At 34.1% G+C, this 15,599-nt stretch overlaps 1 protein-coding gene across 1 annotated transcript; it reads left to right on the forward strand.

The window, feature by feature from the left end:
* The first annotated feature begins 189 nt into the window (after positions 1 to 189).
* Positions 190 to 14,694, forward strand: LOC117330793 (neurotrypsin-like). Its single transcript, XM_033889279.1, has 9 exons — positions 190 to 269; positions 1,906 to 2,249; positions 8,944 to 9,087; positions 11,288 to 11,614; positions 11,800 to 11,980; positions 12,376 to 12,478; positions 12,999 to 13,401; positions 13,730 to 13,863; positions 14,134 to 14,694. The coding sequence occupies exons 2-9, from the start codon at positions 2,195 to 2,197 to the stop codon at positions 14,296 to 14,298; spliced, it is 1,512 nt and encodes a 503-aa protein (XP_033745170.1). The 5' UTR covers positions 190 to 269; positions 1,906 to 2,194; the 3' UTR covers positions 14,299 to 14,694.
* Positions 14,695 to 15,599: the final 905 nt, after the last annotated feature.

Below are 15,599 nucleotides of genomic sequence, written 5' to 3' on the forward strand. Positions count from 1 at the left end.
TAACGACAACTTGTTCGACAGTGTGATATGGAAACCTTGGAATTTTCGTTTGAAGCTTCCTATGCCGTGGAAGTAAGCTGTGTGTTCAATACTGCTGGCGGCCGTGGCTTCATTGGTGCGCGGCACTTTCAGCATCATCAACATTTATTATCAGGTTGCCTTGGCGGAATGTTATCACCCAATAACTATATATAAGTAGTGGTCATCGCAAGGACTTACAACTGACCAGTGGCTGTGTGTGGTCAGCGCTGGCGAACATCTGGGTATAGGTAGGTACACATTTTATTATCTCACTGCCTATTTTGATTGAAACTATATTGTTTTGTTTTAATTTTGTATAATTGTTTTGATTTGAGCATTAAGGTAAATACTGTCCATTACAAACATATCAAGAATATTTTGATATGATGATGCTGCACTCACCATTATGTAATCATAAACAAAATGTTATTTTATTATTTTTGTAAATATTCATATATAATACAAATGCTAAGGAAAATTAAAAAAAAAACACAATTATCTATGAAATAGTTATTCATATTTTATCTTCATTTAAATGAAGAAGTGTTTTGCGGATAAATAAAAGATTCTGCACAATATTTTATACAATTTCGTAGTCAATTTATAGATCAACTATATAGATTTAGTATACTTAAAACGTATTATTGATTTATATAGATATACTATATTGAGTAATGCATTGTCTTTATATTAAAATCATACTTATAAATGGTTCGTCTACAGCTATACCATGTCAATCGACATATACAGATGAAATGTTTGAAACGTTTTACTCTTGGGAGTAAATTTACAATACCAATAAAAAAAATTCCAGTAGACTCTATATTGATGACAATTATATCATTAAACGTACGTTTAATCTCTGTGCAAATGATTAGACTTTACCGACAGCTTATAAACTCATGATTGAAATGTTCAAATCAAATGCTATTATTGTGAAATCTGTTTCTCTGACACAGAAATATGGTTTATAACTAGAGATAGTCCAATGATGTGATACCCCTAGTGTAATTTTATAGCAGATAGATTCTAAATATTACTGCAATAAAAAGGCAATCATGCGATCCTTAGAAAATGTTTATCTTATCTCAGAGGAAGGTTAACCAACATTACCGCAAACGTAGGGTGCTTGCTAAAAATGTGTCATATTTCATTCCGAAACTGGCGTGGTTAATCCCCCGTGTTACTTTGTTTATGTAGTAATTATTACAGCTGTGACTATCTCCATGTGTAACTTATCTTATATGTAACTTATTATCGCTGTTACTAGTTTAACGCATTTCCTATTATAGAATGTATACATTCTATTATGTGCTACTAGTCTACTTCCAGACATAGTAATTCTAATTTTACCAAATCCTAATATAACTAATTGTAGATAATACTAATTCCGGGTGTGTTACTAATAAACGTTCCAGAAAGTGTTATTTATTTCAAATGTTAATAATATTAATATAATCTGATATTACTGATATCACTGATATTCCGGTTGTTACTAATGTCAGAGGTTAGTTATTAAAGATGTTTCTAATTATTGTTACATCTGATTTAGCAGAAATGCATGCATTGTATATGTTTTTATATTACAGAATATGTTTTCATATCGGGGCAAAACAATATATCAATGTTTGTAACAGGCCAAAATATGCATGCATGTTTCTTCTTTTAACGAAAATAATCACCATTTACATTGATCAGAGTGTCAGAAACTATCTCAACTTTTTTCTTTAAATCTTGAAATATCAGTATTCAAAAGCATATTAAAATGTGTTTATAATTGGCATGCTTTTCTTTCTACTTATATCTATATAACATTTTAAGATCAAAGTATGTCAAAATTCGTAGGCTAACTTATGAATACCTGTTGTTGATAATTTTTTTCAGTTCCGGCATCAGGAACTTTGGATTCCTCAAATTGAATTACCATATTTGGAGCAACTTCCGGTGACGCGATCCACCAGTCACGCATACCCAGTAGAGGATAGTTCGATCCGCACGTCACAAATATTAAAAAAACATCGCCTATAAAACCGATTGGGAGTGTGAAATTCTTCACTCGTCTCGCGAATTCTCCACTCTCAGCACCACCAGAAAAACAGCAGATACTGACTTTTCATATCTATAATATATCTACTATCCAGTTTCACAGCAGCAGTTTTACAAGCTTCTCAACATGTCATCGATTGCAGTGATAATCCAGCTTCTCTTCTGGCTGCCCTGTTTAGCAGGTAAGTTTTATTTTAAATCAACAGCCTTTTAGTCTGATCGTATATTAGATTAAAACTTCGTGCAATTAAAACGTTATCGACTTTTAAAAATTTGGGAGAAATGTATAAAAAAAATACGCTGGATTTAGCATTCGTACTTTTGATGTGTTCGGTTACGCTTTTATCGTGATGAGAGAACGCAAGCGTTTTTAGCGTTTGTTCGAATTCAAATTTGCACTGAATGCTATCTTCATATTTCCCTCAATTCAATTTTACATGATATTTTGCAATGCATCATGACAATAAAACTGCAAATTTTCTACGCACGACTTTGGTAATCCATTATTTTGTCTCATAATTTTGTTCTTGAACTGATATCACCGTTTCAGTCAGAATATTGTTAACATAATGGAGATTGAAAACCTGATTAATTGACAGTGTTCGTGTCATTTTCTTTTTGATTTATGAACAAAGCAGTGACTTCTTAACTCGTGTGAAGGACATGTATAGCATTTCTGATATTGTATAAAATCCTGAAAAAAAAGCAAAGATTTATTTTATCTGAGAACAAATCTTAATTATTTATTAATTTTTGTCTGGAGAGTTTAATTAAAATGCGTATATGCATATACACAATCCAAAAACTGGTTGGAACAAAACGAAAAAGAAATTAAGCAGACCACAGTAGCAAATATCACTGCCTATATCCATTTTTCATCAGTGATAAATTCCGTAATTAGATGAAAATGACTGATTATGTAACGTAAAAATCAGAAAACCCCGAAATAGAATCTGAAATGTATGGGAATGTTGCGACATTGAATCAACATTACGTTTTGTGCGTGGGCTGTAAAATTAAACTCAAGCTTCATCTACACACTTGGGATTTGCACTAGATTGCTGCACTGAAACAAAATGAAATGAAAATTAATGAGACGGTTCTATCTGAGCGATATGAGTACAAATAAAATATTAATACTGTGTTAATTTTATGTAATTATTCGAAACCAAAACCAAATATATATATATTTTTGTTTTTTGCAAAATATGTATTTTCGTGTTTGTAATTAGAATCGTTAGACGTCACGATTACTGTATACGTTCCTATTTTGATGCTATAAAATTAAAGCAAAATAGCACAATCATGAATTATCTCACCATTAAAACACGTATAAAACTATAAACAGAAACTGAAATCAGCTCATTGATAATTTAGTGGAAAGATATCGGCGTAAAATATTATATTTTCTTATTGTAGTTGGTGTAAAATATATCTGAATGTTAAACATCCGTTCTGGAAATTTGACCAGGAAAAGAAAAAAATGAAATATTAATAAAGATAAAAATTGCGAAGGAAGGAAATCATTTTAATATTCAAACCAGATCCGTTTCCAAAGGTAGAATTATTGAAATGCACAAACTTGTCAACTTGTCAAATTTCATCTTAAATATTTCTTTTCAGTGTCGATTCAGTATTGATTTAGCTATGTTATGCACTGGTGTCTATAGAGTTCTGCATGTGGCGGACAACATACGTGATAATTTCACATGATTTGTTATCTATCGTTGTATACCAATAAACTTAGCATCGGCGCATTTTGACGTCAGATTATCTCATAATTATTAATGTTCATCGTCAGTGTTAATGAATTGTTTATATATAGATATGCTTGTTTGCATAATGCATTTACTGATAAATTGATTTGTTAATTTACAAGAGAGCTATCATGCGGAAGATTCAATTTATTTGTTTTCGAATTCGATCCCTAGAAGTCTTATGACGTACTTCATACCAGATGAATTCTCTTGATACCTACCAAGTCATATACTATTCTATAAGGTGACGTACTAGTTATATGATGATGTCATATGATGAATGCCAGTACGTACATATCCTCGTTTTCGCTGTTCAATCGGATAAGTAAGCAAATGTAGTGACGCTATTTAGAGGTTAGCTATACTGAAACATTAATTGGTTGTCATTATCAAAGCACCTGAGTTAAATCGTACGTTACTTGAATCATTCTAGATTTTGTCTCTTGTCATGCTGATTATGCAATCACTAAGTACATACATAACTTACCAATATTATTGTATATTGTTATAACGTCATCCATACCAAATGGCGTACAATGACCATGGATTGATCCGTGAACTGATATCGAGTGTAAGAATCTTCTCAAAGACCAGCTGTTACAAAACTAGTATTACATGATTCTCAGGGCCAGCAACCTCTCATGATCGATACCAGGTTTGCAATCTGACAATGCTTGTAAATTATCACTGAAGTGACCATATGACCCCATGAGGAATGATCATTCACAATTATCGACTCCATTAATTACTCTGATGACATGGAGAGTGTGACGTATATCTGATCACCGAGGACCTAGGTAAACCTTGACCGATGCCGGACTTGTTATAGAGATATTTGAATACTTATAGGCGATACTGTGGCTGTGATCGATATATAATTGTCTGGGCTATTTCGAGTGATCTGCCGAGACGGTTTTAATAATGTAGACAATATTACCAATTGACGATATCCATATCTAGGCTTCTTCTAATATCTTTTGTTGGGTTTCCTTTTGCGTAAAGAAAAAAACATATTTTGCACTGCCATATGATCTGTTGAACATTGCTTTATTTCATAGTATTAAATGACTTATTTAACGTTGTCGTTCCGTGACCAATATTCCTTTTTTTATAAATAGAGCATATGACCAACTGGGTAAGGTGTAAGCATTATACCTGTTATCACCATTGCATGATTTGTAAGAGGCAACTTAATTCTGAATCTGGTCCCTTCTTTCGAAAAAACAACTCATCTGCAGTTTAGATTATTGTTTTAATCCTTAGAACATACATATAAACAATCAATATTGCAGTTATAATTTAGTTTGGATTTTTTTATTTCAAAATATTAAACTACCACGTATACCAGACAAATGGAAATAGAAAAGGAATACATTATATTACAACTTATTTTACAAAAAATAATACAGCTCGATATGTAAAAAATTATACAGACTGCTGCTTAAGATGTTGTTTGAAGGTACGAAGTTTTAGGAGCCAAAACCTTTTTTATTAGTGACTAATTTTACTCATTTTAAACCGTGACTAGAGTGAAATGTTGTTTTCTAAAGTTAGAAAGTGTTATTCAAACAAATCACGTGCAAACATAGTTCTTTATCTTACTCAGAATTAATAAAACGAGAACATATTCTATTTGTATGTACGGAATAATATCAACTTCAACGAAAACTTAAACAAAATAAATTAATTACCTTTGAAGAAAAAAATGTTTCTTGCGTTTTATTATATTTTCAATGACATGAAGTTGCACTCTACATGCAGTTGGTTTGGTGAACTTTTGATGAAGTGCATTGCCAGAAGAGTACAAATAACGACTTATACCGCCAATTTATACGTGTCCGTTAATATAAATATGAGATCCCCTCCGATAGAACAGGTGGGGACTAACGGATGGATAGTAGTAGATAGTACCGATCGAATGTTTAGCATCGCAGATATTTAGATATAAAGATATTAGTGTCATAAATGTGGTAATTTAGCTTCCAGAAATAGCAAGTAAGAAAATTCTATACTTTCTGCAAACCATCTATGAAACTCTATCCTGAATGCGTAAATGGCAACGATGGGGACTTCCTGTTATGATATGGGGATTGATGGATGGGCCTTCCCAATTACTGAAGGTAAATGAAAATGTCCATCATCAGTGCCAATAATAACAACAACAACTATTACATCCTATTTCCGGTGGACAGATATGGCATTTTTGTTCAAAGCACACATGTATCTTTAAATACCACGGACTACTATTTGTAACAAGGTTTTTATCATTAAAACTATATTTTTGAGAGTGGGAGCCAAATAGGTGAAATACAAAATGTGCGAAAAAGATTGAAGAATAAGCTGGTTGAACATATTTACTACAATTTTAAATTATCAATTTGAAAAGTCATTTTATCCTTTTTGCTGTCGATTAGGATTTCTGATTATTTCTAATTTTGACTTATTCTTATTTTTTATTTTTTTTATAACCTTTAAAATGTGTTTATATTATCTTCTTTGCGCTGCCTAGGACATTCATATTTTAATTCATTCGGTCGAACATATCATTAAACTCATTAATTCAGGTAATCAACATTAGCTAAAACATCCTTATATCACATATGTCCAGACCGCTGTTGACGGACTTTTATCAATGTTTGAACGATATTATTTTTTTTAGTTTTACTCAAATAGAAGAAATGCCTAATTTTGTGAAATTAAAAAAAAATACTCACAATTTGAAATAATGCATAAAGGATGATTCTAGATTTTATAATGTTATTGAAACAATGTTACAAGATAAATATCTTTATTTTATCGTATGTTTTTTTTTAAGATATCATCAATTGCATTGTATATTTATGGTGAAGTAAAACCAAAAGAAAATATACTTATCTCAATATTTTACACTTGGTAAACATTAAAATGCTGACTACCAGCACATTGAATGACCTTGCCATAACTGCCAAATATGTGAAGGATGGAAAATTTCGATACTTGTTGAAGTCATTGATCTAAGGGTTCGTTTACTCGTCCCCTCATGGAGTTTTATGAATGGAATTCCAACACTATAGTTCGTTAGGTAGCAATTTGTAGGCGGTAAGTTTAAGATAAGCACCATTCCAGGGGTTCCACACATGGTTCCTCAAAGATATGAGCTTAGCTTACGCCTTTAAAAAACGGAAACAAAACTATGTTTTACATACCTAAACACGCCAACTAGATCAAAAGTTTTAGTTGGTTTTCACTTCCTTGGTGTCAGTGATAAAGATTACTAAAAGAACTTTCAGAATTGTGAAGAAATACTTCTTTCTCTTTGGCAACAAATACAGAAATCGTTTGTTAAGCTGTCAATGCTTTGAGAATACTGTTCTGGCATGTATTAGCTTTCAGCATGTGGTGAACACCGCGAGAGCATGCTAGAAATACAAGAGGAAGATCTTGATATGGAACGATAACAGCTTGGTGGTTGCCGACGTAAATAGCCAAAACATTTATTTTTAGTAGACCTCAACGAACCAGCGATCGTTAAATGGGTATTTTCATCCCGATTTTAATCAAATTTATCAAAAATATTATGACGCGTTACAAACGTGAGCTATTACTTGATACATTTAACGAAATGTTTTATGTATGCGCTAAGTGTCAAACACTCGTTTGTATTTCTTTATCTATTAAATGTCTGGATGACAAGTTTGACCGGAATGTTTTAAAGTTTGGAATTTCATATATGAAGATATACTATATAAATATAGTGTATAGTCGTCATGAACACACTGCAAGAATGTCGTATTTCAAACCAATTATCATGACTGCTGGTATCATTCTAAATCAGGTACTTCCACAGCTGCTGGTGGATATGCAGACGTAGTGTTCATTCTAAAATAGATTTATCAGGCGACAATCGAAACTGTGTAAATTCTTTCTTAATTTGTCAGATTGGATCCAATAAATTTGATTACGCCTGAGAGATGCAGGCTGTCTTCACTTCTCACACTCCGACATTCCTTCTCAACAAGCATACCTAATGAGAAATTAACGATAATCAGTCAACATTAGCTCAACCATGTTTTAGAATGGGATTTTTGGAAAGTTTGAGAAGAGTACATGGCGCCTGGACCTTTATTTTTAGCACTGATATTTAATCTAACCAACATAGGGCGGTATAGGACTAAGAAGTTAAACTAATCTTTGAGTTTACGTCATTTCCGGTTTAACCACTTAAACAGTCTTCGCACTTTAAAGATAAAAATATATGTATGAAGATATTTATTTCCATATCGCTTTAGTAATTGATGTTATCGAATGAATGCACTGAGGTTATCAAGTAAGGTTTTATTTTGATATAATTACATCCTTCCAAAAATACGACAGGAAGTCATATTTTCAAAAGATTATTTTTATGTTCGTCAAAATATTTTACGAAGATAATTATCTACAAAATATTTGTGGATCAATGAAACAGACAAAATGTACAAAAATACAAAATATATCAACTAACATCTTGTTTCCGTCCTTCTGATCTCTTGGATTCCAACAGCCCGCTTCATCAGTTTAAGTAATATATTTCTCATATATACACACAGATTATCCTTATTGATACTCGTAGTTCAGAGGAGCTCATGTACAAAATATGAAATATGTCAGAACTTCAGGAATATATTTGTCAATATTTCTAAGAGTCTTCGAATTCTTTCCAAAACAAGATATGATTATCGATTTAAACAGTAACAACAGAAGGACCAAAATATGTCAATGTCCGCAACGCAGTAGTGAAACTGATTCAAATCGACAGATATTTTGGGAACAAAATATGTTAATGACAATGTGCAAAGGTCATTGACGCCATCATATTCGTATTTGTAGTACTCATTTATTTTATTTATCTATTTATTCATTTATTTGTTTTATTTGTTTATTTATTTATTTATTTATTTATTTATTAACCAGAAGATATAAACATGTCTTAAGGTAGATATTATATCTACGAGATAAGTCATTGTCTTTCCATCCTAAAATTCTCCAAAATTATAAAACAAAAATCAATTCCTTAAAGATAAATTCATAGAACGATGTAAAGCCTGTTTTGTGAACAGCATAGTTTGTCATATAGTCACGTAGATTTATATCTTTTCAATAGCTAATGCCGTGGACTTTCCGGTAGAGCTTTGCCCTTACTTGGCGGGCGAATGTCGTGAAGAGTGTGCCTACAAGTTTGTTCACAAGTGGGCGATTCCTCTTTGTGCTGCTGAGGGATACCATTGCTGTGTTCCAGATTATCTAGGTAAGCTACGGGTTTCCCCCGGATTATATAGGTAACTTTGTCAACACATTGCTCGGGATTACCTATGGAAGTCCATCCACAGGTGGCGTTTCCTCTCTGTGCCCCGCATTACCAAGGTATTTTACAATTAGGAAACTCGGCACCGTTCACCAATCGTCTATAACTTTGTCCTTTATGTTGCTTCCACTTCTCAACATTTTCTCATTCTATGCTGTGGTTAAAATATCAAACATTATTTATCTAATGGACCAATAAAATATATACCGAGTAGGTATAGCATTGATGTCTTCCATGACACTAGGTCACTGTCTTGCTCGTTCGAGGTTAAACGTCCTCGCAACAGCCATGGTCACGTGAGGAGAGATGTTGATGGAGAACCAGCGTTCACAAACATCACGACAGGATATCGCTTGGAGTGAGAGATATATTCAGAAATGTGGTTTTAATACGCGTTGACATTAAGGAAGCACATAAAAAATGTGTCTACGACTCCATTATGAAGAGGAATATAACGTGAAGCTCTGTAATTTCCTCTCCGGAAATATATCTCCTTTTAAAGATGTACATTAATATGTCTCGTAAATTGTAGCAAAGAGCAGTCCTGTCTAAAAATCTGGACATGTTCCGTATTGATTATAAAGCTCCTCACCTCCAGCGACAAGCCACTTAACGATCGATTTTATAGTTTTGACCAAAAAAAAAACCATTCGTATATCATCTGAAATGAAACATATCTGTACATACACACGTACTGACTCTTTAATAAGAAATTCATCGAGTTAGGTGGTTAGTGCACTATTTGTTATGTTTAACTTTATTTATGACGGTTTTGATCTTTCATCTTCCTTCATATTGTCTATAGAAGGAGCAAATGGCGGTTTAAAGCAATTATATATATATATATCATATGTCATATTTATGATTGATCTTCGTTTGTCCACCTATTGTACAATTGTGAATTCTCTATTTATCAGAAGAACTTGACGCATCTGTTTTGCTTTCAAATGTTACACCAATAAAGTGTATCATATTTCTAATTTATACTGAAACCTGATATTGAAAACCAGTGATAGAAATTAATTGCTTCTCTGCTATCAAACATGGTGTTTTAAACAGGAAAATAAAATTACTAAGTTTCTCATATATCAGTAACTTTTGGCATCTCATACCCACTGCCTACATATTTATGACGTAATACATGAAGATGAATATAATGCCTTACACGAATCTAGTGTAATATGTTCCCTTTACAATCCCGACCGAATTGATTGCTTCTTCAATGTATTCTATCTGTCAGCTGTTGTTGAAATTATGCAACTTCATAGCGACAATGGGTTGTTTATGTCCATGAGACCGCACAAATATCTTCTTTGGATTAAGATCGATCTTTAACAGCATATTTTGGATTTTCGAAATCTGTGTTAACGATGCATGAATAATTACTCTGCTGTTCCCAATTGTATTCATAAGATATGTCTAATATGGTCAACATACAGAATCGGAGGTCATTTCCATACCGTTTAAATCGCCAATGAGATCAACATCCGTGTATTGCCTAATATTATTGTTATTATTTTGCCTACGCTATGCTAAATAGGGTTTGTATTGTTGGGCTTGCTCATGTCTTCATGTTAGTAGAATAATGTCTCCATGGGACAATGGAAAATGTTTATGATCGATGTCATGATCTCATATCAAAATGTTCTATTTCATTATGGGATATGAAGACAGACGAAAATGCAATGCTTGTTAATATACTTAATGGTTCCATTGTCATCACTCTAGCTCTCATGTTTAGAAGGTGACTTAATTTGGACTAGTATGGCGGGTGTCGTCGATGAGGCAGAATACACTGACTCTATTAGGATCTTGTTCACTTGATTAATTGATTTTAAGTTAGCATTGCGGTTTGTTAATAAGTCGTTATTATTCGTTGTTATTCGAGAGGGGAATCGGGACGCAAAATATGAACTTTTAATTTTAAAATAAGATAGCGCATCAGGATGGTAATTCAATGGGAAAGTTCATGGTGCACCGATAGTATGACTATAGACGTTTTGAAAACGTAAAGCCATGACTAATCAAAAGCCTGAATCGATGAGAGTATCAAAGAGTTTGTCAACATAATTGTGTCATAAGATGTCCATACATATAGTGACAAAATGGGATACACTATGTCAATTTCTTTCTGTACTTACAGTTAAACAAATGCAACAAGCAAAGAAGAAAACGACTACGGAGTCCATACCATCAACAACACCTACTACCACTACTACAACCAGTACCACGACCACTACCACTCCAGCACCCACCACACCCACCACTACCACCAACAGACCGAGCACGACTACCATTGAAATGGCGGACGTGGTAATTACTTCAACCACAATACCGGAACAAATACTTCACAAACTACCTCTTGAGGAAGAGCGTCCTGAACAGGAACTACCCTTTGATGATGAAGAACTCCCATTAGGTGATCAGCCACAAGAACCAAATTATGATCTGCCGAATACGATCAACACAGGTGTGTACTTATGGAATCTCTTCTTACAAGGAAACATTTTGATCTTATCTTCTTTTCTCTTTTTTTTCAAACATTGAATCATTGAATTTTGGTAATGCAATTCGAATAAGCATTGATAGCATATACCACGTTAGCTCGAAATATTAACATTAAACATTAACTACTATCATTGTAATTTTTGTCAGGCTCGGAGTGTGGACAACCATTTTTCAATCAACGTGTGAAGAGAATTATTGGCGGAAGTGTCTCAAAGCCAGGGGCGTGGCCATGGCAAGTGGCCTTCCGGTATATGAGTGGTGCCTATCTTTGCGGGGGTGCCCTCATCAACGACCGTTGGGTGGTTACAGCAGCTCACTGTTTTAAAAGGTAAGTCTATCCCATCCTTGTTATTTCTAACGATGGAATATTGACAGGAAAGTAACGTATGAAAAAAAAAACTCGTGAAGATGTCCAAGATTTAAGATAAATTAATATTTTGAATAACATGCACGATGTATTTGAATGATTTAAGTAGAGATTTATTAATCAGAGCACTTAAAATAATAACGAATGAAGTCAAAATTATGTTTATTGACTATTACTTAACTTAGATTTGGTTATTCGTGACCTAACCAATACACTATCATAATTGTTTGATTTGTCTCTAAGTTTTGGCTCCACTGTTTCTAATTTTTGAATGGTGTTAATATCTTGTGTTTCTTTTGTACAAGAACCACTTTCAGTTTTTTTCAAATTCAGTAACATATAAACTATTTCGACAGACAATTGAACACAGCTTCCCACTGGAGAGTGAGTGTTGGTGTCCATGATATCGCAGGAACAGACCACAACCGGAGGGACGTGGCTATCAAACGAATCATTAAGGTAACTACATTCGCCGACATGTATATGTATAGTAACTGTGCGAGAGTGGCATCATCATCATCATCATCCTCAGCAGCAGCAACAATAGCTCAATTTCACTTGTCGTAGACTTTCTTATAGTAACCTTATTTGAAATCGTGTTCATTGGATGATAGTAATGTTTAGTCTGTACAGTCATCAGTAATCAGTCCTTTCGGAGCATTTAAGTGTTTCTCTATTTTTCGTGAGGAAGAGAATAAGCAGGCCCTTCTGCTTGCTTTCATTGTCATCGCTTCCAATGTTGTTTTCCGGTTTGGTTCATCACTCATTTTCAATTTGATGTTAACGTTGTTGAATCTGTTTTTTTATATTCAACTATAAGCTTCTCATAGGATTTGAGATATAGTAAACAAATATACAATAAGATGTATAGGCGTGTTGAAACAAGGGGTGTGTAATTGATTAAACATTTCTTAGGTAAGACTATTGTCAAATTCTTAAGCCCTAATACTATACAAAACAAATTCTTTCTTTTTTTCAGCATCCATTTTACCGGAAGGGATCTGAAGGCACTGCTAACAATAAAACTCTTCCCTCCCACCACCACTATCGTCATGACATTGCCTTGGTTGAGCTGTCCGAAGCCGTGGATCTGAACTCCCCATACACTCGTCCTATATGTCTCCCCACTCACGGAGACCCCCGTTTTCCTTCAGCCAACGCTATCAATAAACGACGAGAGGAAGAGGCTTTGGAACGAGCGGCGGAAGAAGAACTCATGAGAGAGGAAGCCACGAGAGAAGGATTCCCGGAGTTAACCGAATATTTGTGGAGATACCGAAGAGAAGCTCCCCTGGAAAATGTTGATGCTGATAACCACATTAGCCTTTATGACGTAGAACGATTCGGAGAGTGTTATGTCACAGGATGGGGAGAAACGAAGGGTACGTAAAATCATCTCTTTTCATTGTATATATAGTGTACTGTAAACCAACTTGTTTTCGCGGGAGATTAATTTTCTTATATAACGCGTGTAATTAAAATTCGCGAAAATTAATCGCCGCAAAATAGTTTAAATCACAGCACTGTAGGCCTCTTATGGATGTAAAACGCGAAATCAAATCTCCGCGAAAAGTCATCAGGCATGAAAACGCGGAATAAGTCTCCGCGAAAATAAGTAGTAGTTTTACAGTTTATTATTTATTATTGAGACGGTACAATTGATGTTGGTGAGGTTCTCTGTATGTTATCAATGCTTGTAATTGGTTTCAGGTATCGGGGAGGTGACAAAATTGCAACAGGTACGTGGTCATGTGAGCAGTGCCGAGGAGTGTAGCAAATACTGGAAACGAGAGATTGATGACGCCATGCTCTGCTTTGGAGATGGAACAAAGGGGCCTTGTCTGGTAAGTCCATTGTTATTGAGTAAAATCTAGTGTCTGTTTATCGGACCTTTGGGTATGTCATTTGTTCTTTCTTGTTCTCGTTATAAAAATGATCTCGAATATCTTAACGCAAATCTGTTTTGATATTGGATTGTAAACGTATGTAATACAAAGATATTCTATCTTTGCAATTACATCATACTATACTTGAACTTATTTATTTTAAATAATGTATAGTGTAGTTGCGAATTAAAACTTCCTATTGTATTTTCCTTTTATTTTGTTTTACAGGGCGACTCCGGCAGTCCAATGTCTTGTAAATACAAAGGACACTTCTACTTGGTGGGCGTGGTTTCCTGGGGGTCAGATGAGTGCAACCGGAAGGGATATCCCAGTGTTCTCACACGAATGACAGCATACCACGATTGGATGCGAGAGGTTATCTCAGAGGGTTAAAACATTCTCACATTTTTTTACTCTGACCGTTAACATCTTGGGACCAGCCATTGTACAGGACCATGGACCATTCACTTTAGACAAAAGTAAACAGTATTACTTGCACTGCCTAATGATGTTATAATCCAAATTTCAGAATGTTTGAGGCAAATCGTATCATTACATTCCAATGTATCCCAGGGCCACTGCTTGTATTCACGTAGGTGTAAATATTGCTTTTAGCAAGGTAAAAATAATAGTATGCATTTGACACATGGCTCATAGCGAAGTGAGAAAAATCCATGAAAATACGTTTTACGGGAAATCTCAAATATTTCCTATCAACAAACCTAATTCTAAATTTAGTACGAGAAATATATTTACGACGTTGCTGTAATAAAGCCAATGCAAACATTCTGTTTGACATTAAATTGTTTTGTTGTTGAAATTGAATTAAAAAATAAAAGTTCAAATTTTTAGCTTCCTTTGATTTATTACATTGGTTAATTTGTGTTATACGATGATTTATGAGTATTCCGAACAAAAGGCATAATGGGCCTGAATCGCTTTGTACACAATAATTTCATATGATGAAGAAAGAACGAGCAACTATGTAAAAGCTGAATAAGAGAAAATTCCCGAGATAGTTGCATGGCACCGAGACCTTTGCAGAAGTGTCGACAAGACAGTATATTCAATAATTTCATTCTACTGGGGAAAATTTACTACAAATCTTTGGAACATCACATGAAAAAAGCCATATTATTTGTCGTAGTAATTTAGTTCATTCCCGCAACGTACTCAATTACAGCTTGCTTGCTACAGGTGACTTTTTGGTTATTCAGACCTCAAAGTCGTTTCAAGATTTCAATGTATTTGAACCATGTGACCTTCAGGTTGGATCAATGTGATTCACTTTAATACCTCGATATACTTAAATGGCCATATACCATTATTTATATCTTATCTTCAAGTCACTTGACTTATGTGGTATGGCAAAGAGTCAATGATATTATATTTTGTCGTCTTCATACAAGGAATCTACTAACAAAATGTCAAGCTCCTGGACACTATAATTAATCAGTAGTCTTTATTTAGTTTAAGCAACTTAAGTCAATGTCATTTCTTCCCACAAACTTTGTTAGGCTTCATCCAAGGAGCCTATCTGTCAGGTTTTTTTGTTGTTTTTAACATCCAACAGCCAGGCTCATTTTAGGACGTGCCAGGTTTTGGAGGTGGAGGAAAACCGGAGTACCCGGAGAAAAACCACCGGCTTACGGTCAGTACTTTGCAACTGCCACACGTAGGTTTCGAACTCGCAA

The sequence above is a fragment of the Pecten maximus genome, chromosome 7, assembly GCF_902652985.1.
Source record: "Pecten maximus chromosome 7, xPecMax1.1, whole genome shotgun sequence".
In the NCBI taxonomy this organism is placed as follows: Eukaryota; Metazoa; Mollusca; class Bivalvia; order Pectinida; family Pectinidae; genus Pecten; species Pecten maximus.

Bases quoted from the DNA above. Each gene is read 5' to 3' on its own strand.
- LOC117330793 (XM_033889279.1), top strand. From the start codon at position 2,195: ATGTCATCGATTGCAGTGATAATCCAGCTTCTCTTCTGGCTGCCCTGT. The intron at 9,088-11,287 runs GTAAGCTACGGG...CTGTACTTACAG, and splicing joins CTGTGTTCCAGATTATCTAG to TTAAACAAATGCAACAAGCA. The intron at 12,479-12,998 runs GTAACTACATTC...TCTTTTTTTCAG, and splicing joins CTATCAAACGAATCATTAAG to CATCCATTTTACCGGAAGGG.